Raw genomic sequence first — 22,312 nt, forward strand, 5'->3', positions numbered from 1 at the left:
GAGGCTGCATTTGGAGCAATGCAGCCACCAGCCACGGAGTGCAAATGATCGCCGGCCACCACCAGAAGCTGGAGGGGCCAACAGGGGTCCCCAGCGGGAGCGCAGCCCCGCTGATACCTTGGTTTCAGACCTCTGGCCTCCAGGATGTGGGAGAATAGAGTTCTGTTGTCTAAGTCACACGGTTTTTGGTAATTTGTTATAGCAGCCACAGGAAACGAATACAGTGGCCGAACGTGGGTGCAAAATACCACATTCTCCGTCTGCTTTGTGGAGTATGGTAATGCCCATCGTAGAGCAAAGGCTCTGAGAAGTCCTGCAGGGAAGAAAATGTTCCATTTTCACACGCTTATTCAATTATGCAAGCACCCATTTCCATACACCCATGAACTTCCCATGGGAGATACTTTGGGAAATGCTGGACCAGAAAATCCCTGAGGTCGTCTTCTCCATGTTGAAAATTCTGTGGCTAGCCAGGTGCGGTGGCTCACGCCTGTAATCCCAGCACTTTCGGAGGCCGAGGCGGGTGGATCACGAGGTCAGGAGTTTGAAACCGGCCTGACCAACATGGTGAAACCCTGTCTCTACTAAAAATACAAAAATTAGCCGGGCATGGTGGTGCGTGTCTGTAATCCCAGCTACTCAGGAGGCTGAGGCAGGAGAATCGTTTGAACCCAGGAGGCGGAGGTTGCAGTGAGCCGAGATCTCGCCACCGCACTCCAGTCTGGCGACAGAGGGAGACTCCATCTGAAAAAAAAAATTCTGTGATTTTGACAATGGGAAGCCAACTCGCAAAAGGAACTTGTCTGCTTAATTAGAGGCTTTTTTTTTTTTTTTTTTTTTTTAAAGTCTAGAAGCTTTCCTGTTCTGGGGGGGATGCCAAAGCAGTTCCAGGAAGAACAGACTCTTAATTAGACTTGAATGCCACCGAGCACACAGGAGCCTGAGCGGGAGGGGATGAGTGTGTGAACTCCAACAATTGTGTTGTACTTTCTAAAGGATTCTTTCCTTACACCCTGTTCCCAAAGGTGGAGTGAAAGCCTGAGTGAAAGGCTTTGCATTTCCAAGACCTCTTCAGAGTGCCACCTTACCCTCCAGAGGCCAGGAGGTTGAAGCTGCTGTAAGCCATGATGGCACCACTGCACTCCAGCCTGGGCAACACAGCAAGACCCTGGGGAAAAAAAAACCAAAACCGCCTTCCAGAGGTCATACAGATTTAAACTTCCAGCAACACAGACTAGCAGTGTTCACTTCCCCACATTCGTGCCAACACGGGCATTTTCATGGTTTACATCTTTAAACGGTCCTGTGTATTTTTACCACAAAGATAAATAAGAATTGTTGAGTTATCTGAGTTTCCATTCAGTTGTGCCCAGAGCAGCCTCCCCGAGCTCATCACTGCCAACAGAGGACTGTGCCAGTGACCAGTCAGCAGTGGCCCGAGGTCAGGCTAGACTTTGCAGAGGAAACAGCAGACCTCACTCAGATTTGGCCTGAAATACTAAACTCTGAAAAACAGACCATTCCGTGTCATAGGATCCTTCCGGGGGGACAGTCAGGAAGCCCTGGGTTTTGCCCTGGCTCAGCTCCTTTCTAGCTGTGACCTTGGGAACTCACATGGCCTCTTGGTGCCTCAGTTTCCCCATCTTTGAGGCGGGATAGTGATAACCTCAGCCTCTATGAGCTGTGGTGAGGATTAAGTTATTTTGTTAGCAGCAGTGAATCCATACGGGTCTGCAGCAACTTGATTCTTGTCGCCTTCGAAGAAAGAGTTTGGCCAAGGGGCATAAGGTGAGAGACCAAGGCAAGTGTTAGAGGAGGAGTGAAGGTTTATTCAAAAGTTTTAGAGCAGAAATGAAGTAAAGTACACTTGGAAGGAGGGCTAATCAAGCGGGTGGCTTCAAGAGATGCAGGTGCTCTATTCAGCCTTTGACTTGGGGCTTCGTACGTTGGCGCGGTTCTGGGGTTTGCGTCTCTCCTCCCTTGATTTTTCCCTGGGGTGGGCTGTCTGCACGTGCAGTGGCCTGGCAGCACTTGGAAGGGGCTGCCAGCACTGTGTTTACTGAAGTTACGTGCATGCTCAGTTGAGGCGAACGGAACGGTCGAGTGCTCCTCCTAGAGGAAGGTCATCGAGTGAAAGTGAAACTCCACCATTTTGCCTCTTAGTGTGCATGCTTGAGCCCGCTAGCCCCACTCCTGAGATTTTATCAGGAAGCTGCCGAGCACCAGCTCCAGGTGTTTCTTTATTCTTTCTTTTTGTTTTTGGAGACAGTCTCACCCTGTGGCCCAGGCTGGAGTGAAATGGCATGATCTCGGCTCACTGCAACCTCCGCCTCCTGGGTTCAAGAGATTCTCATGCCTCAGCCTCCTGAGTAGCTGGCATTACAGGCGTGAGCCACCATGCCTGGATAATGTTTGTATTTTTAGTAAGACGGGGTTTTCACCATGTTGGCCAGGCTGGTCTCAAACCCCTGACCTCAGGAGGTCCTCCCTCCTCAGCCTCCCAAAGTCCTGGGATTACAGGTGTGAGCCACCACACTCGGCCTCCAGGTGTTTCTCTCTCTCGGGAGCCTGCCTTTCCCTGGTGCTGGCTGCAGCCAATTGTTATTTTAGAGACGGTTTGGCAACTGCCTGACTATCACCTGAGGGTCTCCTGATATTCCTGGGGGAGGGGGCCTTTCCTACCCTGCTCATGTCTGCCTTGTAGAGACAATTTCCTGACAATTTCCTTGTAGAGACAGCCTTTATGGACGTAACCCTCATATGAGCTAGGGCCCCAGACAGCTCAGTCTGGAGAGAGTCAGAAACATGCACAGTCCAGTCTTGGAAAGGAATCTGGGATTTGACTTGCATGTCTCTAGAACATTGAAAGGAATCCACAATTATGTTTCTCGAAATCCTGCTTCCTCCCTCCCTGCTTCTCCTGTATCCTGCACTGGCTCCAGAACCTTCAGTCACCTAGAACTGCCCCAGACATCCAGCCCTCATTTCTGCCTCTTGTCCTCCCCTCGCCTCCCTCAGCCTTTGCTTGGATTAGGGGAAGGAGTTTCCTCTCTCCAGTTCTGCTTGTTTCCTCATGGCCTCCTCTAGAATCTGGATTCCCCGCCATAAAGGACAGCCTCCTGTCCTCTCCTTCCTCTCTAGGTCCTGTCTCCCACGGCCCCTTCCCTGACTCTGCTAGAGGGGGACCAGCCTGGGAAAGGCAGAGCTCCTCTCGGAGAGCAGAGGAGGAGGAAAGCCAAGGGTCAGACACAGTGCTCCTTAACTGGTAAGGAACAGTCCCTACATGCATCCTGTGTTTCCCTGTCTGCCCTGCATCTGGTCCCCCTCGGCCCTGTCACTGTCTCCTCTTCTGCTGGAGCCTTTTCTTGTCTTTATGAGCCTTCCCCTGGTTAGGCATGTTCTTTCTCCCTCCCACTCTGCCCAAGAGAGGTGAGGGGGGGTGAAGGAGACCCTGAACTTTGTGGCCAGAACACGACAGAGGCCCCAGCTTTGGGAGGGGTGGGAGTGGGCGGACCGTCTTCAGTGGCTGCTTTCTCCCGTCTTCCAATACCCTCCCCCAACCCCCCCACCACATTGCTGAAGGGCCTTAGTTAGTCCCCAGCTTCAGGGCATGTGTTCCAATCAAGCTCCTCCGGCGGGTCTCCTTCCTCCCCACCGGTCCTCACCCTCCTCACTGGAGTTCCTGAGAGCCCCAGCATGCCGGGAGGTGGTGCCCACCCCCATAGCCCACCCTTGCCCTGACCCATGTCCTCACCCCTAGCACCTGGAGGTGACTTTGCTGATGACACGGTGGGAGCAAGATTCAGGTGGGGAGGAGCAGAGGGGTGGGGTCAGCCTCGGGACAAGCTGAACCTCTCAGAGCCTCAGCTTCCTCCGTCGAATCGGTGTGGTGACCTCTCCCACCCCTCATGGGGCGCAGTGGGATCTGGAGCCCTTAGGTGTGCTTCAGATATGGGGTTGATGAGAGGGCATGGGTCATTCCCTTACTCTGTGCCAGCACTTGCTTGCTGTTCATTCACTGTGCTGTGCTAGGAGGCGATACTGCGAGGAACCAGTCTGGTGGCCAGGACGGACGCAGCAGCTGTCAACCACATACCTGGGGTTCAAGTGCTGTTATGAGGGCATGGGCCTATGGGACTCTGAGGAGGGGAACTAACCCTGCCCGGGGATGACCAGGGAGGCTCCCTGGAAGAGGTAGTGTCTGAGCCAGGCCTTGAACAATGACTGAGCAGTAGCCATTCATTTTTTCATTCATGTTGTTAACAAGCATCTGTTCCAAGTCTGTAAAGCACAAATGCGCATTGAGTTGGAAAACAAGGGCCCATAGGAGCTGCCCTGGGAGGGTTGGCCAGGAGGACAGAGGACATCTCTGACCTCCCTTTCAGGCCAGTACCAGGTCCAGGGCTTGGCCAGGCTGGGTGTGGGTATGGGAGTGGGCATGGCTGGCCCACCCCAGTGGGCCACAGAGCCAAGGGAGCCTGAGCCTCATCCATTAGGTGTGGTGTGGCCACGCGGTGGGGGACAGGAAAGGAGCTCTGTGACTGTTGGTAGGGATAGATCTTCAAGACATGTTGTGACATGCACAATAGCAAAGTGAATGCTTGCTACCATTTGTGCATAAACACATCCGTGAGCAAATGTGTGTATGCACACACACACACCTGTCAGCTCGAAACGCAGGTATGCACGCACACACACCTGTCAGCTAGAAACGTGGGTACGCACGCACACGCACCTGTCAGCTCGAAACGTGGGTACGCACGCACACACACCTGTCAGCTCGAAACGTGGGTACGCACGCACACGCACCTGTCAGCTCGAAACGTGGGTACGCACGCACACGCACCTGTCAGCTCGAAACGTGGGTACGCACGCACACGCACCTGTCAGCTCGAAACGTGGGTACGCACGCACACGCACCTGTCAGCTCGAAACGTGGGTACGCACGCACACGCACCTGTCAGCTCGAAACGTGGGTATGCACGCACACGCACCTGTCAGCTTGAACATGCTCGGAGACCATCTAGGCCCTGAGTGGGTACCACCCACTCAAAACATGAACTTACTAGTTTTCAAATAAATAGAGGTTAAAAAACCCTAAAGACCCTGGCTTTAGAGGGTCCGGGTTTTGACCCTGAGCCTCGGTTTTCCCCTCACAGCTCCCGCTCCCTGGCGCTTTTGTGAGGAGTTGGCACACGAGGGGTGGGCGGACTGGGAGCCGGCCGAGCTAAGGGTTTGACTGTTGGTAGCTGCTGCTGCTGCTGTTTCTGTTTCTGGTGTTACAGCTACTTTCCCTGCCCCCCAACCCCTCGAGTGATGGGGAAGAGCCGGGGAAGCCCCAACCTTCCTTGGGTCTGGGTGCCTCCCGTGTCTCCAAGATTTCTCCCACTACAGTTTGGAAACGGAGCTTCAGAGACCTGAATTCAGTCTCGTTCCAAGCACGCTCGCGCATACAACCAGACATACAATCTCACAAAATTGCATACACACATACAGCCATGCAAAATTACATGTGCACACAATCATCTCACGATCACTCAAAATCACATACAAAACCACACAGGGATGCCAACTACACTTATGTAATCACAAAATGTCACACACAATCACACAATCACAATCACACAGTCACACAATCACACACACGCAATCACGAGCACAATTGCAAACAGTCGCACACAGAATCATGCAGCTGCACACAATCACAATCACATATTCACACGCACAATCATGCACAATCATGCACACAATGATATACACAATCACACGATCACACAATCACACAATCACACTCACAATCACACAGTCACACACACACACTCACACACACACACAATCACAGACGCACAATGCAGCAAGCCCAGCTGCTGAGGTACTCAGCTCCTTCTGGATGAACAAGTGTACCCCAATCCCAGCCCAGTCCTGGCTGCCCAGGCCCCAGCAAGGAAGCGCTGGGCCAGGAGGGCAGCCCCAACGATGTTGTCCCCAGACCCCGAAGGTGGGGCTCAGAGCCTCTGGCCCAGCAGGAAGCTTGTCTCTAAAGCGCCCCAGCCCACCGACCACTCACAAGCTCTAGCTTAACGGGGGCCCTGCTGTGATCTCGGCCTCCCAGGGAAGGAGGGGCTGGAGGGCTGCGAAGAGCCCAGACAGGAAGAGGCTGGCCCTGTGGTGCCCTCCTGGGGTAGATGGAGTCATCTTACGGCAGAGGCAGATCCTACAAGTGGTGCCTGTCCACTCAGCCCCTTCCCCTGTGAAGCTCCAGTTCTTGGCAGGAAGCCTGATCTTTGTGATGGGGGACAGTGGTGGCCATGGCTGGCACTCCCTGCCTGTTTACTCCCCCCTCCGGAGCTGCTTCCCCTGGAAAGGAGCAGAGGCCCTAGATGGGGCACAGCAGAACCTGGATGTGTTCCTAAGGGAGCATCAGACAATCCCCAATTGAGGAACATTCTACAAAATATCTGGCCAGTGCTAGGCAGGAGAGACTGAGGAACTGTCTCCAGCTGAGGAGTCCCAGGAGATGTGACCACTGTGAGAGCCGGACTGGATCCAGGGCCAGGTGAAGGGCCCCACAGGACATTGTGAGATCTGGAGAAGGCTGTGGACGAGTTGACAGTGGTGCCTCCATGCCAGCTTCCTAGTGTCAATAATTGCCCAGGGGTTACGCCAGGTGCGGTGGCTCATGCCTGTAATCCTAGCACTTTGGAAGGCCAAGGCAGGTGGATCACCTGAGGTCAGGAGTTCGAGACCAGCCTGGCCAACATGGCGAAACCCCGTCTCAAAATACAAAAATTAGCTGGGTGTGGTTGCATGTGCCTGTAATCCCAACTACTCAGGAGGCTGAGATAGGAGAATCACTTGAACCCAGGAGGCGGACGTTGCAGTGAGCCGCAGTTGTGCCACTGTGGTCCAGCCTGAGCAACAGAGTGAGACTCCGTCTCAAAAGAAAAAAAAACAAAAATTAGCTAGGTATGGTGGCGGGTGCCTATAGTCCCAGCTACTTGGGAGGCTGAGGCAGGAGAATTATTTGAACCTGGGAGGTGGAGATTGCAGTGAGCTGAGATCATGCCACTGCACTCCAGCCTGGGCAACAGAGTGAGACTCCACCTCAAAAAAAAAAAAAAAAAAAAAAAAAACCACACACATACAAACAAAAATTAGCCAGACATGGTGGTGTGTGCCTATAGTCCTAGCTACTTGGGAGGCTGAGGCAAGAGAATCATTTGAACCGGGGAGGTGGAGGTTGCAGAGAGCTGAGATCATGCCACTGCACTCCAGCCTGGGCAACAGAGCAAGACACCATCTCAAAAAAAAAAAATAATAATTGCTCAGTGGTTAGATGGGACATTAGCATTTGGGGATGCTTGACATTTTGACCTGGATGATTAAAAAATGGGGGATGGGCCAGATGTGGTGGCTCATGCCTGTAATCCCAGCACTTTGGGAGGTTGAGATGGGCGGATCACAAGGTCAGGAGATCGAGACCATCCTGGCTAACACGGTGAAACCCCGTCTCTACTAAAAATATAAAAAAAAACTAGCCGGGCGTAGTGGCAGGCGCCTATAGTCCCAGCTACTCAGGAGGCTGAGGCAGGAGAATGGCGTGAACCCGGGAGGCGGAGCTTGCAGTGAGGGGAGATTGTGCCACCGCACTCCAGCCTGGGTGACTGAGCAAGACTCCGTCTCAAAAAAAAAAAAAAAAAAACGAGGGGAGATGCTGGGCCAGACACAGTGGCTTATGCCTGTAATCCCAGCACTTTGGGAGGCTGAGGCAGGCGGATCACAAGTTCAGGAGTTCGAGACCAGCCTGGCCAACACGGTGAAACCCCGTCTCTACTAAAAATACAAAAATTAGCCAGGCGAGGTGGGCAGGCACCTGTAATCCCAGCTACTCGGGAGGCTGAGGCAGGAGAATCGCTTGAAACCAGAAGGTGGAGGTTGCAGTGAGCTGAGACCGCACCACTGCACTCCAGTCTGAGCAACAAGAGTGAAATTCTGTTAAAAAAAAAAAAAAAAAAAAAGGCAGGGGGTGGGGAGTGCTGTGTAAAGGGTAGGTAGGAAATCTCTGCTATATTTGCAACTTTTTTGTAAGTCTGAAATTATTTCAAAGTGAAAAGTCAAAATTTTTTTTCTAATAAAACACAGCACACAGCTAGGAGGGTAAGCACAAGGGCTGCCTGCATCCATCAGAGACTTGCTCCTTGGAGGACGTTTGCCGCCAACATGAGTGCCCCCTGGGGCAGTGAGCTAGCGAGGCCTAGTAGAGAAGGGGGTGAGGCCAGAGCAGGCAAAAAGGAGCTGGGATCAGGGCCCACCCTGCCTTGAGCTTGCTGCAGGATACTGGGTGGATACCAGCAGTACAGACGCAAACACGTGATGCTGTCATGTTCCGCCATAAAAAGGCATGAAGTCTGGACACGCGCTACCACGTGGACGGAACCTGAAAGCATAATGCCGAGTGAAAGAAGCCAGACACGGGAGGACATATTTTGCAAGATTCCATTTCTATGAAATGTTCAGAACAGGCAGATTCATAGAAACAGAGTAGTTGAGTAGGGGCCAGGGGCCAGGGGAGGAGACGGGGAAGAGGAGGAGGCGGCCGGGAGGAGGGGGAGGAGGCAGGGAGGAAGGGGAGGAAGGAGCCGAGGGGAGGAGGGGAGGAGACGGGGAGGAGGGGGAGGGACTGGCTGCTAATGAGAATGATGCAATGTTTTAGAACTAGATAGGATTGAGCTGGTACAAGATTGCAAATATATGATGTTAAGCGCTATTGACTTTATGCGGTTTAAATCAGTTGCTCTACGTCACATGAATTTTACCTCAATACATTATTTTTCTAAACTGAAATGCTGTCCTGGGTGGTGTGCACAGGCACAGCCTCCAGCTCCAGCGAGTTCGGCAGGAAGAACTGGGGCCCAGGAAAGCAATAAATCTGAATTTCAAGATGAAATCTCCTGATTTGTAGATCTTAGCAAACTGACTAACGGTATTTTATCAACACCACTGGAGGCAGATCTAGATCTCAGCTGCCAGCTTCCATTCTTAACCCAAGATGACCTGGGGTGGAGTGTCTGTGTGTTCAGTCCAAGCACCTGGGAGAAGGCCACCCCTCATCTCATCTCATTGGGGTTTACTTAGAGAAAGGAGGACAGATGGAAAAGTACCTCCAGGCAGAGAGAAAAGCTCTAGACAAACACCAAGATGTTCGTGGTTTTAAAAGGCAAGAGCCGCAGCCTTTTAAAATCCCGCAGGCCTCTCTGCCATGGATAAAACACTTTCTGGGAAGGTTGTAAATGTTTACTTTGGTGGATTTTGTTATAAATGGACTTGGTTTTGTTTGGTTGGTTATGTTCTTGTTTGCTTTTTTTCTTTTTTAAAAAACCCACAGAAAACTGCTAGACCATCTTAACTGCGATCACCATGTTATCCCCAAAAAACCAAGTAAGGGGTAAACAAGATGGGCACGGAATCAGGCGTCTCCCGCTCTCTGCTCCATGGGTCTGGCTTCCAGTGAGGCGAAGGCTACAGAGCCCTCTGCAGCCCATCCTGTGATAGTCCTCACCATTTCTTTTCTCTTCTTCTTTTTTTTTTTGAGATGGAGTCTCGCTCTGTTGCCCAGGCTGGAGTGCAGTGGTATGATCTTGGTTCCCTGCAACCTCCATCTCCTGTGTTCAAGCAATTCTCCTGCCTCAGCCTCCCGAGTAGCTGGGACTACAGGCACCCACCACCACGCCAGGCTAATTTTTTTTTTTTTTTTTTTTTGTACTTTTAGTAGAGATGGGGTTTCACCATATTGGCCAGGTTGGTCTCGAACTCTTGACCTTGTGATCCACCCGCCTCTGCCTCCCAAAGTGCTGGGATTACAGACATGAGCCACCACACCCAGCCATCCTTACTATTTCTTTTTTTTTTTTTTTTTTTTTTTTTTGAGACGGAGTCTCGCTCTGTCGCCCAGGCTGGAGTGCAGTGGCCTGATCTCAGCTCACTGCAAGCTCCGCCTCCCGGGTTCACGCCATTCTCCTGCCTCAGCCTCCCGAGTAGCTGGGACTACAGGCGCCCGCCACCTCGCCCGGCTAGTTTTTTGTAGTTTTAGTAGAGACGGGGTTTCACTGTGTTCACCAGGATGGTCTCGATCTCCTGACCTCGTGATCCACCCGTCTCGGCCTCCCAAAGTGCTGGGATTACAGGCTTGAGCCACCGCGCCCGGCCATCCTTACTATTTCTTGAGCACCTATGTGCCAAGCATCCTCTTGCCCTTCAAGATTCATTATTGCTGATCCTCCCAGCAGCTGCATGAGGCAGAAGTTGTCGTTTTACAGACAAGGAAACTGAGATGCAGAGGCAGGAGGTGACCCACTCCGGGCCTCACGGCTAGTGAGCCTGGTGCTGGGATCCTGAATAGCTGGCAGATGACCGGATTTGGCGGTTTCTGGCTGCATTGAACTTGAAAAGCCTATTCCCCTCCACCCAGGGAATCCCCTACTCTTTCTGACCCTGAGTCCCAGAGCTGTGATTTTGAACTTGGAGCGTGTTGCTAAAACACAGATCACCGGGTGGACATCAGAGTTTCTGATTGGAGAGGTCTGGGGTGGGGCTGAGAATTTCCATTTCTAACAAGTTCCTAGTGATGCCGATGCCCCTGGTCCACGGAGGGGGATGTGCTTTGAAAACCACTGTCCTAAAAAAAACAAGTTCATTCACATGAAGGTGTGGGGGACAGAAGACAGCTTTGGTATGAGGCTTCTCCCAGTTAGATGTGATGCTGTGGTGGGGAAGTTACAGGCTGAGGGTGGGAAAGGAAGGGACATGTTTTGTTTGGTTTTGTTTCGAGACAGAATCTCATTCTGTTGCCCAGGCTGGAGTGCAGTGGTGTGATAGCTCACTGCAACCTCTGCCTCCTGGGTTGAAGCAATTCTCCTGCCTCAGCAATTCTCCTCCCAGGTAGCTGGAATTACAGGCGCGCACTACCATGCCTGGCTAATTTTTGCATTTTTAGTAGAGACAGGGTTTCCCCATGTTGGTCAGGCTAGTCTCAAAGTCCTTACTTCGGGTGATCGGTCCGCCTCGGCCTCCCAAAGTGCTGGGATTACAGGCATGAGCCAGCGTGCAGAAGGGACATGTTGAGGGAGGGAAACCCTCGCAGCTCCCACTCATCACACCCAGAGCCCAGAGGAGGGGAGGGGGTGCAGGGCGTGTCCTGGCTGCTCATCTCTGGCCTGGCTGGAGCAGGGCCGCTTGAATCACACACGTGTGTGTCTGGGGTTGCTCTCCCTGCCTATACAAAGCAAAAGCCCCAGTCAGGTGCTGCTCTGTCCCCGAGGGACCCAGCCATAGTCCCACCTCTCCCTGCTTCTCTGGAGCAGGTGCTCTGACTGATCAGAGCTGGGAGCTTCCCAGCGCTGATGGCTACAGGTGGAGGCTTCCCGGGCTCTCCACGGAGCTGGGCAACAGTCAGCCTTCCAGGCCACCCAGGGAGCAAGTGTCTGTCCCCTGGTGCTGCAGATGGCTGGGCCTCACCCAACAGAGACCAAAGAAAGGCCATGCGCAGACCCCTCCTGGCTTCTCACACCACCCCTCCACCCCTCCACCCCTGCTCCAGCTGACCTCAGCGTTCCCACCTGAGAAGCCCTCACAACCCACCCAAGAGGGAAAGGCCTTTGATGTCACTTCTCTTCGGAAGCCAAATTTTGCTTTGCTCCTAGGCTTTGGGGGAAGAGCTAGCCCATCTCTTAAGAAACGTGGCTTCAAGGAGTCTCTCCCATAGTCAGCCTGCGACCCTCTGTGTGGCGTTAACCCCTCGGCGCCTTCTCCAAGCCTGGCAGAATAAACTGGATGAATTTTGCAGCTCAGAGCCCCAGCATTCTGGGGTCTTAACCAGTTCTGACTCCACATTGATGTGGGGAAAAGAAAGAGAGATCAGACTGTTACTGTGTCTGTGTAGAAAGAAGTAGACATAAGAGACTCCATTTTGTTCTGTACTAAGAAAAATTCTTCTGCCTTGAGATGCTGTTAATCGGTAACTCTACCCCCAACCCTGTCCTTGCAGAGACATACGCTGTGTTTACTCAAGGTTTAATGGATTCAGGGCTGTGCAGGATGTGCTTTGTTAAACAAGTGCCTGAAGGCAGCATGCTTGTTAAAAGTCATCACCACTCTCTAATCTCAAGTACCCAGGGACACAAACACTGCGGAAAGCTGCAGGGACCTATGCCTAGGAAAGCTAGGTATTGTCCAAGGTTTCTCCCCGTGTGATAGTCTGAAATATGGCCTCGTGGGTGGGAAGGGAAAGACCCGTTCGTCCCCCAGCCCGACACCCGTAAAGGGTCTGTGCTGAGGAGGATTAGTAAAAGAGGAAGGAAGGCCTTTTTGCAGTTGAGATAGAGGAAGGTATCTGTCTCCTGCCCATCCCTGGGCAATGGAATGTCTCGGTTTAAAACCCGATTGTATGTTCTATTTACTGAGATAGGAGAAAACTGCCTTAGGGCTGGAGGTGAGACGTGCTAGTGTAATGCTGCTCTTTATGCACTGGAAATGTGTATGGAGATGTTTGCATATGCACATCAAAGCACAGCACTTTTCCTTAAACTTATTCAATGTCACAGATCTTTATTCATATATCTTCTTGCTGACCTTCTCCCTACTATGACCCTATTGTCCTGCCACTTCCCCCTCTCTGAGATAGTAAAGATAATGATCAATAAATACTGAGGGAACTCAGAGATCGTTGCCCTGGGCCCACTTTTTCTTTCTCTATACTTTGTCTCTGTGTCTCTTTCTTTTCTCAAGTCTCTCATTCCACCTGATGAGAAACGCCCACAGGCGTGGTGGGGCAGGCCACCCCTTCACATTGACATTAAAGAGACTAAAACTTGGCTGGATGTGGTGGTTCATGCCTGTAATCCCAGCACTTTGGGAGGCGGATCACCTGAGGTCAGGAGTGGCCAAGATGGTGAAACCCTGTCTTTACTAAAAATACAAAAATTAGCCGGGCGTGGTGGTGGGTACCTGTAATCCCAGCTACTCAGGAGGCTGAGGTGGGAGAATTGCTTGAACCCGGACAGTAGAGGTTGCAGGGAGCCGAGACCTCGCCACTGCACTGCAGCCTGGGTGACAGAGCAAGACTCTCTAAAAAACAAAACAAAACAAAACAAAAAACAAAAAGTCCCACAGGAGTGTACTGCAACCAACCCAGCCCTTACCTGCCCCAGGGCCTTTGCACGTCAGGTAACCCAGTTACAGCCCCTCACCTCCCGCTGACAACTCTGTCCTTCACAATATCCACGCTGATAGTGGATATCTCCTGTTCTCTGCCCTGATAGCAGAAATCAGTCTATAAATTGCATATTTAATTTATTGTATTAGTATCTTTTTTTTTTTTTTTTTTGAGACAGAGTGTCACTCTGTTCACCCAGGCTGGAGTGCGGTGGCACAATCTTGTCTCACTGCAACCTCCGCCTCCTGGGTTCAAGCAATTCCCCTGCCTCAGCCTCCTGAGTATCTGGATTTAAAAACATGAGTCACCATGCCCCACTGATTTTTGTGTTTTTAGTAGAGACAGGGTTTTGCCATGTTGGGCAGGCTGGTCTCAAACTCCTGACCTCAAGTAATCCACCTGCCTTGGACTCCCAAAGTGCTGGGAGCACAGGTGTGAGCCAATTTGTGTCTATGGAGGGCAGGCGCCTTGCTGGCACACAGTAGGTGCTCTGTAAATATCTGTGAACCTGCTGAGCAGATGAGCCAGCGGTGGGTGAACTCGTTCCCGCAGGCTGAGTAGTGCGTATTTGCTGTATCATGGCGCCCCCTGGTGGTCGTCATGCAGCGCACGCTGATGGGCCAACCCCTTCTCTCCCCACAGGGTTAAGTCCCTCACCTGGCACCCTCCTCTCATGTGGCCACCATCGGTGACGTGTGAAAATCCACAAAGTGGCAGCTCTTGGCCCCCATGGAGTTCTGTGCTTCTGGATGATCAGGTGAGTTGCAGGAAAGTCCCTGTTACAGTTTCTCACATTATTAGTAATGGCACCATTATTAAACAGCTAGTTTTGATAATGTTAAAACATAATATGATCCTTGTTTGCTACCTATGGGCCTCTGAGCAACCTCTCTCGACCTCAGTTTCCCCATCCATGAGATGGTGGTGATTGCGAGAGTTCAGGGAAACCGTACATGTTAAATCTTAGCACAGGACAGGCAGCTCTTCCATAAACAAGGGCTATGGTATTTGGGGAAATTTTCTCCTGAGCATGGGCTGATATACCGTGAGAGGTCAGCCCTGTTACCCAGCTGGGCATGTCAGAAAGCTGCTTGGCCTCCATTTCCCCACCTGTGAAATGACCACCTTGGCCACACTGCCTCCCAGGGATGGGGGGAGAGCACCAAGGAACACCGGAGTTTGACAAGTGGTTCCCAGATATGAAGGATGGGGAAAGAATTTTCTGTAGGAGGAGGTCAGACTCCTAGGTACCACCCCCCAGCACCCAAAGGAGAGGGGCAGCTATTCCTGGTAGATCATGGAGTCAAGGACACCAGGCACTACTCGGAGCAGAAAAGGAGAGAGGGACGGGTCTATTTACTGCCCAGCGAAGCTTCTGGGCCCTTCTCTACCGAGCCCCAGGAAAGCCAGCAGCCAGTTTTCCAGTCAGGAGCTGGGGACCTCCTCACAGAAAAGCTGGCTCCCTGCACAGCCCTGCCAGGCAGTGGGCTGGTGACTCACGCAGAACGTGGAGGAGAGCTTCCAATAGGAAAGCCAAGAGCACGCAGAGTAGAGAATGCGGAGTGGGGAGGCTGGGAGAAAACCACCCAGGAAGCCAGGGGAAATGCAAAACAAAACCCCAGTATCCTTAGAGACAGCGAAGGGCAGGGCATCCGCAGAAGACACTCGAGATGATGTTTCCTCAGAACCACAAAGGGAAATAAAAAGTTTCTGGAAATTAAAACTACCATAGCCTGAATTAAAAAAAAAAAAAAAAAATCCAGAAGAGCTAAAAGACAAAGCTGGGCGGGGCATGCTGGCTCACACCTGTAATCCCACCACTCCAGGAAGCCTAGGTAGGCAGATCACTTGAGGCCAGGAGTTCGGCCAGCCCGGCCAACATGGTGAAACCCCGTCTCTACTAAAAATACAAAAATTAGCCGGGCGTGGTGGCGCATGCCTGTAATCCCAGCTACTCAGGAGGCTGAAGCAGGAGAATCACTTGAACCTGCAAGGCCAGAGGTTGCAGTGAGAGGAGATCATGCCACTGCTCTCCAGCCTGAGGGACAGAGCAAGACCCTGTCTCAAAAAAAAAAAAAAAAAAAAAAAGAGCAGGCCGGGCGCGGTGGCTCAAGCCTGTAATCCCAGCACTTTGGGAGGCCGAGACGGGCGGATCACGAGGTCAGGAGATCGAGACCATCCTGGCTAACACGGTGAAACCCCGTCTCTACTAAAAAAAATACAACAACAACAAAAAACTAGCCGGGCGTGGTGGCGGGCGCCTGTAGTCCCAGCTACCCGGGAGGCTGAGGCAGGAGAATGGCGTGAACCTGGGAGGCGGAGCTTGCAGTGAGCTGAGATCCGGCCACTGCACTCCAGCCTGGGCGACAGAGCGAGACTCCGTCTCAAAAAAAAAAAAAAAAAAAAAAAACAAAGCTAAAGATTTTCCAGAAAACAGAGTGTACAATAAGAAAATTAGAGGATCAGTCTAGGCGGTTCAACATGCAATCTTAAAATTAGAAAAGAAAATGGAGTGAATGGGATTCCCAAAGACTTAACACAGAATGTCTGCCAGAACCGGAAAGCTGAGTGTCAGCTGGAAAGAATCTACTGAGCACCAGCACAGCCAGCAGAACTGAGGCCAAGGCACCTTGTCGTCAACCCTGAGAAACTGAGGACTAAAGAGAGGCTGTGGGCCAGGCGCGGCGGCTCACGCCTATAATCTCAGTGCTTTGGGAGGCCGAGGTGGGCAGATCACTTGAGGTCAGGAGTTCGAGACCAGCCTGGGCAACACAGCGAAACCCTGTCTCTTCCAAAAATACAAAAAAGTTATCTGGGCATTGTGACAAGCGCCTGTAGTCCCAGCGACTCAGAAGGCTGAGGAACAAGAATCGCTTGAGTCCAGAAGGTGGAAGTTGCAGTGAACTGAGATCATGCCACTGTACTCCAGTCTGGGCTGAGATCCAGCCTGGGTGACACAGCAAGAACCTATCTCAAAAAAAAAGAAAAGCTAAGTCACATAGCACAGGGGCCGGGAGAGTGTGGGCTCTCCATGGCTGCTCTGGGAGCTAGAAGATGGTGGGGTTGTGTCTCCAACAGGCTGAGTGAAAAGTACTTAGCTACATCATCAACCAAAGGTGAGGCAGAATAAGGCATTTTTAGGTGGGCCAAAATACCGGAAACTTGAAGAATAAGGCACCCCTTCTCCAGCAACTCCCAGGGAGCGGCTGTACCATTGCAAGGATCTGGAAGTGTAGACCCTGGGACCTGGGAGATTGAACCCACCAACCCTGGAGAAGCCAGGCCCTCTCAGCAGGGAATGGGGGAGGCAGTGCAGGTGCTGCCCGTGGCAGAGGCTGGCTGGGGTGCAGACACTCAGTGACAGCTGGAACGGGAACACACGAGGCAGCTTCACCTCTGTAAAAGCAGAAAGTTGGACAAAAAAATCATAGGCCCCTATCTGGTTTAGCAGCAAAGTATTCAGTCATCACAACTAAACTTGATGATGTACGAAACATGGGACGCACATATATTCGGTGAATAGGGACGGGAGAGCAGGCAGGAAACCCAGAGTTTTCTGGACTGCAGATGTGCTGTGCCTAGAACCTTCTTCAGAAACTTGCTGGCCCTTTTAGGAAGCCACCTGCACGGGCCCATCGGGCCTGACCGCTGAGCAACTCGTTCTCTTATAGCTCAGAGACTGGCTCAGCTTTCAGCTCCCAGAACCAGCCACAGGGAAAACCAGACGATTTTCCCTCAGCCTCTTCAGGTTGTCTTGGTTAAAATTGGCAGCTGGATAAGCAGCAACGCAGTTTTAAAGAGGTTCCTCAGGAGATGCTGTAGGGCGCCTGTGCTTTTTTTATGGGCACCCTGCTTTTTGTGTGTGGCTCCCAGGCTACCCTTCAAGTTTTTCCCCTGCTTCCATACCCAACCCAAGTTCACATACAATAGAAGATAAGATTTAGCCACCTTCCTATTTCGGGGATATTTTTGTTTTGTTTTAATGCAAGCGTCATACTTCTATATAATGAGCCTACATAACAATCTAATAGAAGGAATACAAATAATAACATTGCAGCAACATGCAGCAGAGCCACAAATACAAGCTGGAGGGCTGCTGCCCATGCAGTGGCCCAGCTCTGGTGCGCGCCTCCGCGTTCAAGTCTCCTTCCCATTTCTGCGTCTCTGGAATGCCACCAGGTGCCCCAAGGCACAGCACATGCAAGGCAGGGCTGTGGCACACACTGACCATCTGGCCTCTGGAAGTTAAGTGGGCATTTTGGTTCCCTCACAGTGCAAATATTAGACAAATTTGTTGAATGAATTAAAATCAAATTGTAGGTACTTGAGATTCTGGACTATGGAGAGAGATTTTGAAACATTGTTTTTAAAGTGCACTAAAAAAAGGACTAAGTAAAACGATGGGAGTCAAATGTTCAACAAGCAGCAGTACTCACTGGGCAACATTTATGAGTCGCGCTTGAGCGCCCAGGTCACTCGTCATGGGCATGAAAGCATGTAGAGGTTCTGGAAACTGTTTGGGAGTGACCTTAACAGCCTGAGGCTGGATCCACGAACCACAGAAAGGCACCCCCTGAAAACACTGCCATCCATGAAGAACGGGCACTTTGGAAGCCATTTGAGAACTGTCAATTGATTACTTTATTTCATATAAAAGTTACATTGAAAGAAGAGGTTGAAAAGTCAAGTATACTTGATTTGCACACACTTGCCAAGTCTCACAGGATTCAACCACTTGGATAATTGTTTTATTGATATAACAGGATATACATATTAAAAGCCTCACACTGAAGCCCACACGCATGTCCAACCCAGACAACAATGTGCAAATGAGTATGCAAAACAATCCTGGAAACTCATGTCTCCAGGATCACCCACAATCTATGCTTTGTCCCGGTGGCTGTGACGCAGTTCTTCCCCCAATGACGCACACACTTCTGCGGTGACCAAGTCCACTTCCAAACCCCCTGCAGGTTTGCTCGCTTGGCTAGGACGGTGGCTCAGGTAGGTCCCTTTGTGGTTTTGCATCAGCAGCGGTAGAAGCCCTGATTCGGATGGGGTACAGAGTAATTAAAAACAAAACAGTTCACAGATGAACAGAAAGGCAAAACCGTTCCGGGAGGGAGACGCCAGCTTCTCTTAGCGTGGAGGGCACGTTTAAAGGAAGACCCTCAGACTTGGTCACAGATTGCTTCTTGATGCGTCCGGCAAAAAATGTACAAACCAGGCAAGTTTAAGGCAAGTCCCCACGGAGGGGAGCTGTTGGCTTTCTGGCGTCATTTTAAGCTCCGCACCAAGGATCCCATTTTATCACCTGTGCCGTGGGTGGAGAAGAAAACAAACGCTAACCAAAAAATCCAACGAGGGCGCCAATCCGACCATTCCCAGCTGGAGCGCTGCCTGTGTGGTGGCACGATCGCCCCTGCCAGGGGCTGGCTGCCTCATGGTCCCCTCACCTTCCCAGAGGTACCCAAGAGCTGGGCCCTGCCTCTCCAGTTGGGATGCCTCCCCTGCCCCACACACCACTAACAGGATCCAGCTGCCCAAAGTATCAAGTCACTGAGCCACGGCTCTGCTCTTACCTAGGTGCCATCTATACACTGCTAATTTGGCTGGAACCAAAAAAAAATCGGTTCCAAGGCCCTCAAGCACTCAAGATTTCTTTAAAAAATGAAAGCAGGAGGGCAACGAAGGGCCGCACAGGAACGGCTGTTCTTTGGATCAAGATGTCCTCCAACAGCAATACATTCATAGTAACCACGGGCAGGACCCCGTGGTTCTCTCCCCTCTTCCCTGAAACGTCGGTTTCTAAAAAATAGCTTGTTTGCTGCACACAGCCGGTAAATGTTACACTGCCTGAACAACACTGGCAATTTTGACACACATGCACACACGCGCACAGACACACGCACACACAGACTTGCTGAGAGTCAAAGGCTGTCTCTTCCGGGGCAGCGGGGAGTGGGCCGGAAGCCACCTTCACTGTTCAGTGCACAGATCTTTTGCAACTTCAGTGCAAAGCATCGGAGCTAATCGAGACCAAAACGTCTTTCTATGTAAACGCCCTGCTGTGATCCGGGGAGTGCACTGCTGAGCGGCGGGGTCAGCAGGAGCCCCCTGAAATGACTGCTCGGAGAATCCCTGTTCACTGGATTGACTGTTTTTCATGATTGGAAACAGCAGCTCAGTACACAGGATTTGAATAACCCATGTAATAACCCAGTCTTCTCCACAGAAGTCCCAACTCTGCAGGAGGCCATGGTGGTTGGCTTCTTTGCATGGCCACATACCTTTCCGTCATTGTACAGGTGGGGACTGAGAGCCTCTTCCTCTGCCATCTGTGACTATAAATATATAAAACTCTGCTTGCTGCAAGCAATTGGTTTGTGTAGGTTCCAGTTGCCCTGTTGGTCACAGATGAGCTGTTGATACCCTTCAGACCCCAAACAAGTAAGTGGACGTCTGTGAGCCAGTTCCAGGCTGATGAGCCGGGCCTCACACTGAGAACTCCGGGCCACCTTTTCTGGGTCTCGTGGGCAGTCGCCTAAATCGGAAGCCGACAAAGGGATTCATCCAGAGGAGTGAGGGGGGGCCCCCAAAGACGGACTTCATCCCTTCCCATCGCAGCCTCCGCTCCCATGTGGGCTTCTCACTTTTCAATCGCTCGATCTCCTGGAAGCAGAAAGAAAAGCAAGTGGCAGCGGCTCCAGGAAGCTCGGCAGACCCCACCAAGCCTTGGAATCACACCGTGCTCAAGCACAGTGTGGGCTCGATGGAGGGTCGGTGAGTGAACTCTCTTTCCCAGCTTTGCCCCAGTCCAGACCCCCACGGCCTCTGTGAGCCCAGCCCCGCTGCAGCCATGCGGCCAGCCCCAACTACCACGATGGCCCTCCCAGCCAGGCACCGACGTTTTTCACTTGTTAGTTACTGTGTACAAACATTTACTGAGTGCCACTCCAGGCCTGCAGAGCCAAGCCCTAAAGGCAGTCAATTCCCTAAAATTTACTGACTGCACTGGGAGCTGGGAATCTGCCTGGCTCTGCTGACTCGCAAATCAAACTGAGACTAGAAATATGCACCGCACAGAATGAAAGAAACAGCAAACACAGGGAGCCTGTTGAAGCTCATCAAGACCGTCCCATTACGCTCCCGAGTCAGTCCACAGGCACCTGTTGTTGACATTAGGACTTTCCATTCAAGCTTGGACCACATATGAAGTCCACACAGCCGAGAACAAAGCTTACCGTCTCGTCGTTGCATATGGAGTGGATTTGGGTGCCAAACATAACTGCAGTGAAAGTGAAAAACAGAAGACCCTCAAGGCACAGGAAGATCAACAGGATTACAGTTATCGGAGGTGAAAAATCACTGCATTCTGCGGACAAGAGGAAGTTGGTTATAACTGGTCCTGAATACCCCGAGTGGCAGAGTGTTTGGCCGGCTTCCAGGGGGAAGTTGTTCACTTGCTAAATGGGCGCATTCATTGTTCTCCAAGGAGCAACGGAGGGCCACCCCTCCGAGCAAAAATTCATACCATGACTTCCTGGCCAGTGGTTTCAAAAGAGTCTGAGGTTTCTATTGACACTGTATTTGTGAATTAAATGGCAACTGAAGCCAAACCAGAGGAGTTGTGTGCACCCATACCAGTGAGCAGTGCTCCCACCTGGGGTGGGACGAGCCAGTCCAGACCTCACTGCATATCTAAGGTAGGATAATGAGCGCCTGTTTTCATTACATTTGATCAGGGTCGATCACTCACGCAAGCAACGCGAAGACTAGTTTGAACAATGGTAGAGCTAGCTAGCTGACCAGGAGACAGACACAAGCTTTCGGGGAAACAATATACTAGCAAAATGGTGGTGTTAAAACTTAATTCTTTAAAATTCAATTCCTAAAATAATTGCAATGATTTCCTTCAAAATTGGAAACCTGGTTCTTCCTTTAAAGCCTTCCCCTTTTACCCAAAAACAGCATGCACGGCCAGGAATGACACACAGCCAGGGAACTTACCAGTCCACTGCCCTCGGACACAGGAGATAAACTGAAATCCACAAAGGATCAGAGCATGAACTGAAGACAGAGCTATGTACATCTACAATGAGGGGGAGATTGATTAGTCATTTTTATTTTTTATATTTTTTAGAAACAGTCTCCCTCTCTTGCCCAGGCTGGAATGCAGTGGGGTAGTCTCGGCTCACTGCAACCTCCGCCTGCCAGGCTCAAACAATTCTCCTGCCTCAGCCTCTCAAGTAGCTGAGACTACAGGCACCATGCCCGGCTAACTGTTTTGCATTTTTAGTAGAGATGGGGTTTCACCATGTTGGCCAGGCTGGTCTGGAACTCCTGACCTCAAGTGATCTATCCAGCCAGTTAGTAATTTAAACAATTAAATCTTTCTAGGAGCAAAGGCTGATGACACATCATGTTTATACCTCCATCTTATTTGTCAGGGAAAAAAATGAGGGAAGGATTAAATTGCAGTAGTTGACATTTTCCTACCCAAGATCATATTAGACCAAGTGGAATAATTTTACAGAAAAATACAGCTGGGCATGGTGGCTCACGCCTATAATCCCAGTACTTTGGGAGGCCAAGGCGGGCAGCTCGCTTAAGCTCAGGAGTTTAAGACCAGTCTGGGCAACATGGCAAAACCCCGTCTATAAAAAAATAAATAGCTACGCACAGTGGCTCACAACTGTAATCCCAGCACTTTGGGAGGCCAAGGCGGGCAGCTCGCTTAAGCTCAGGAGTTTAAGACCAGTCTGGGCAACATGGCAAAACCCCGTCTATAAAAAAATAAATAGCTACGCACAGTGGCTCACAACTGTAATCCCAGCACTTTGGGAGGCCAAGGCGGGCAGATCACCTGAGGTCGGGAGTTCAAGACCAGCCCAATCAACATGGAGAAACCCCATCTCTACTAAAAATACAAAATTAGCTGGGCATGGTGGCTCATGCCTGTAATCTCAACTGCTTGGGAGGCTGAGGCAGGAGAATCACTTGAACTTGGGAAGCGAAGGTTGCAGTGAGCCAAGATTGCGCCACTGCACTCCAGCCTAGGCAACAAGAGTAACACTCCGTCTCAAAAAAAAAAAAAAAAAA

The 22,312-nt window shown here is 51.2% G+C and overlaps 2 protein-coding genes across 5 annotated transcripts in view; both read right to left on the reverse strand.

The window, feature by feature from the left end:
• The window catches only part of MEAK7 (MTOR associated protein, eak-7 homolog), a 672,801-nt gene that overhangs the window by 501,884 nt on the left and 148,605 nt on the right, over positions 1-22,312 (reverse strand). The gene's annotated exons all lie outside the window — the stretch shown is intronic.
• The window catches only part of ZDHHC7 (zinc finger DHHC-type palmitoyltransferase 7), a 41,536-nt gene continuing 37,051 nt past the window's right edge, over positions 17,828-22,312 (reverse strand). For 3 of the 4 annotated variants that reach the window (XM_050773740.1, XM_050773742.1, XM_050773741.1), the window contains exons 6-8: positions 21,221-21,302; positions 20,455-20,585; positions 17,828-19,882 (exon numbers count right to left, since the gene is read on the reverse strand). In XM_050773740.1, the coding sequence (XP_050629697.1) occupies positions 19,706-19,882; positions 20,455-20,585; positions 21,221-21,302 (390 nt within the window). In that variant the 3' untranslated portion in view covers positions 17,828-19,705. The remainder of the gene's footprint in view (positions 19,883-20,454; positions 20,586-21,220; positions 21,303-22,312) is intronic. The other variant, XR_007722008.1, reaches the window with a different exon arrangement.

The sequence above is a fragment of the Macaca thibetana genome, chromosome 20, assembly GCF_024542745.1.
Source record: "Macaca thibetana thibetana isolate TM-01 chromosome 20, ASM2454274v1, whole genome shotgun sequence".
NCBI lineage: Eukaryota > Metazoa > Chordata > Mammalia > Primates > Cercopithecidae > Macaca > Macaca thibetana.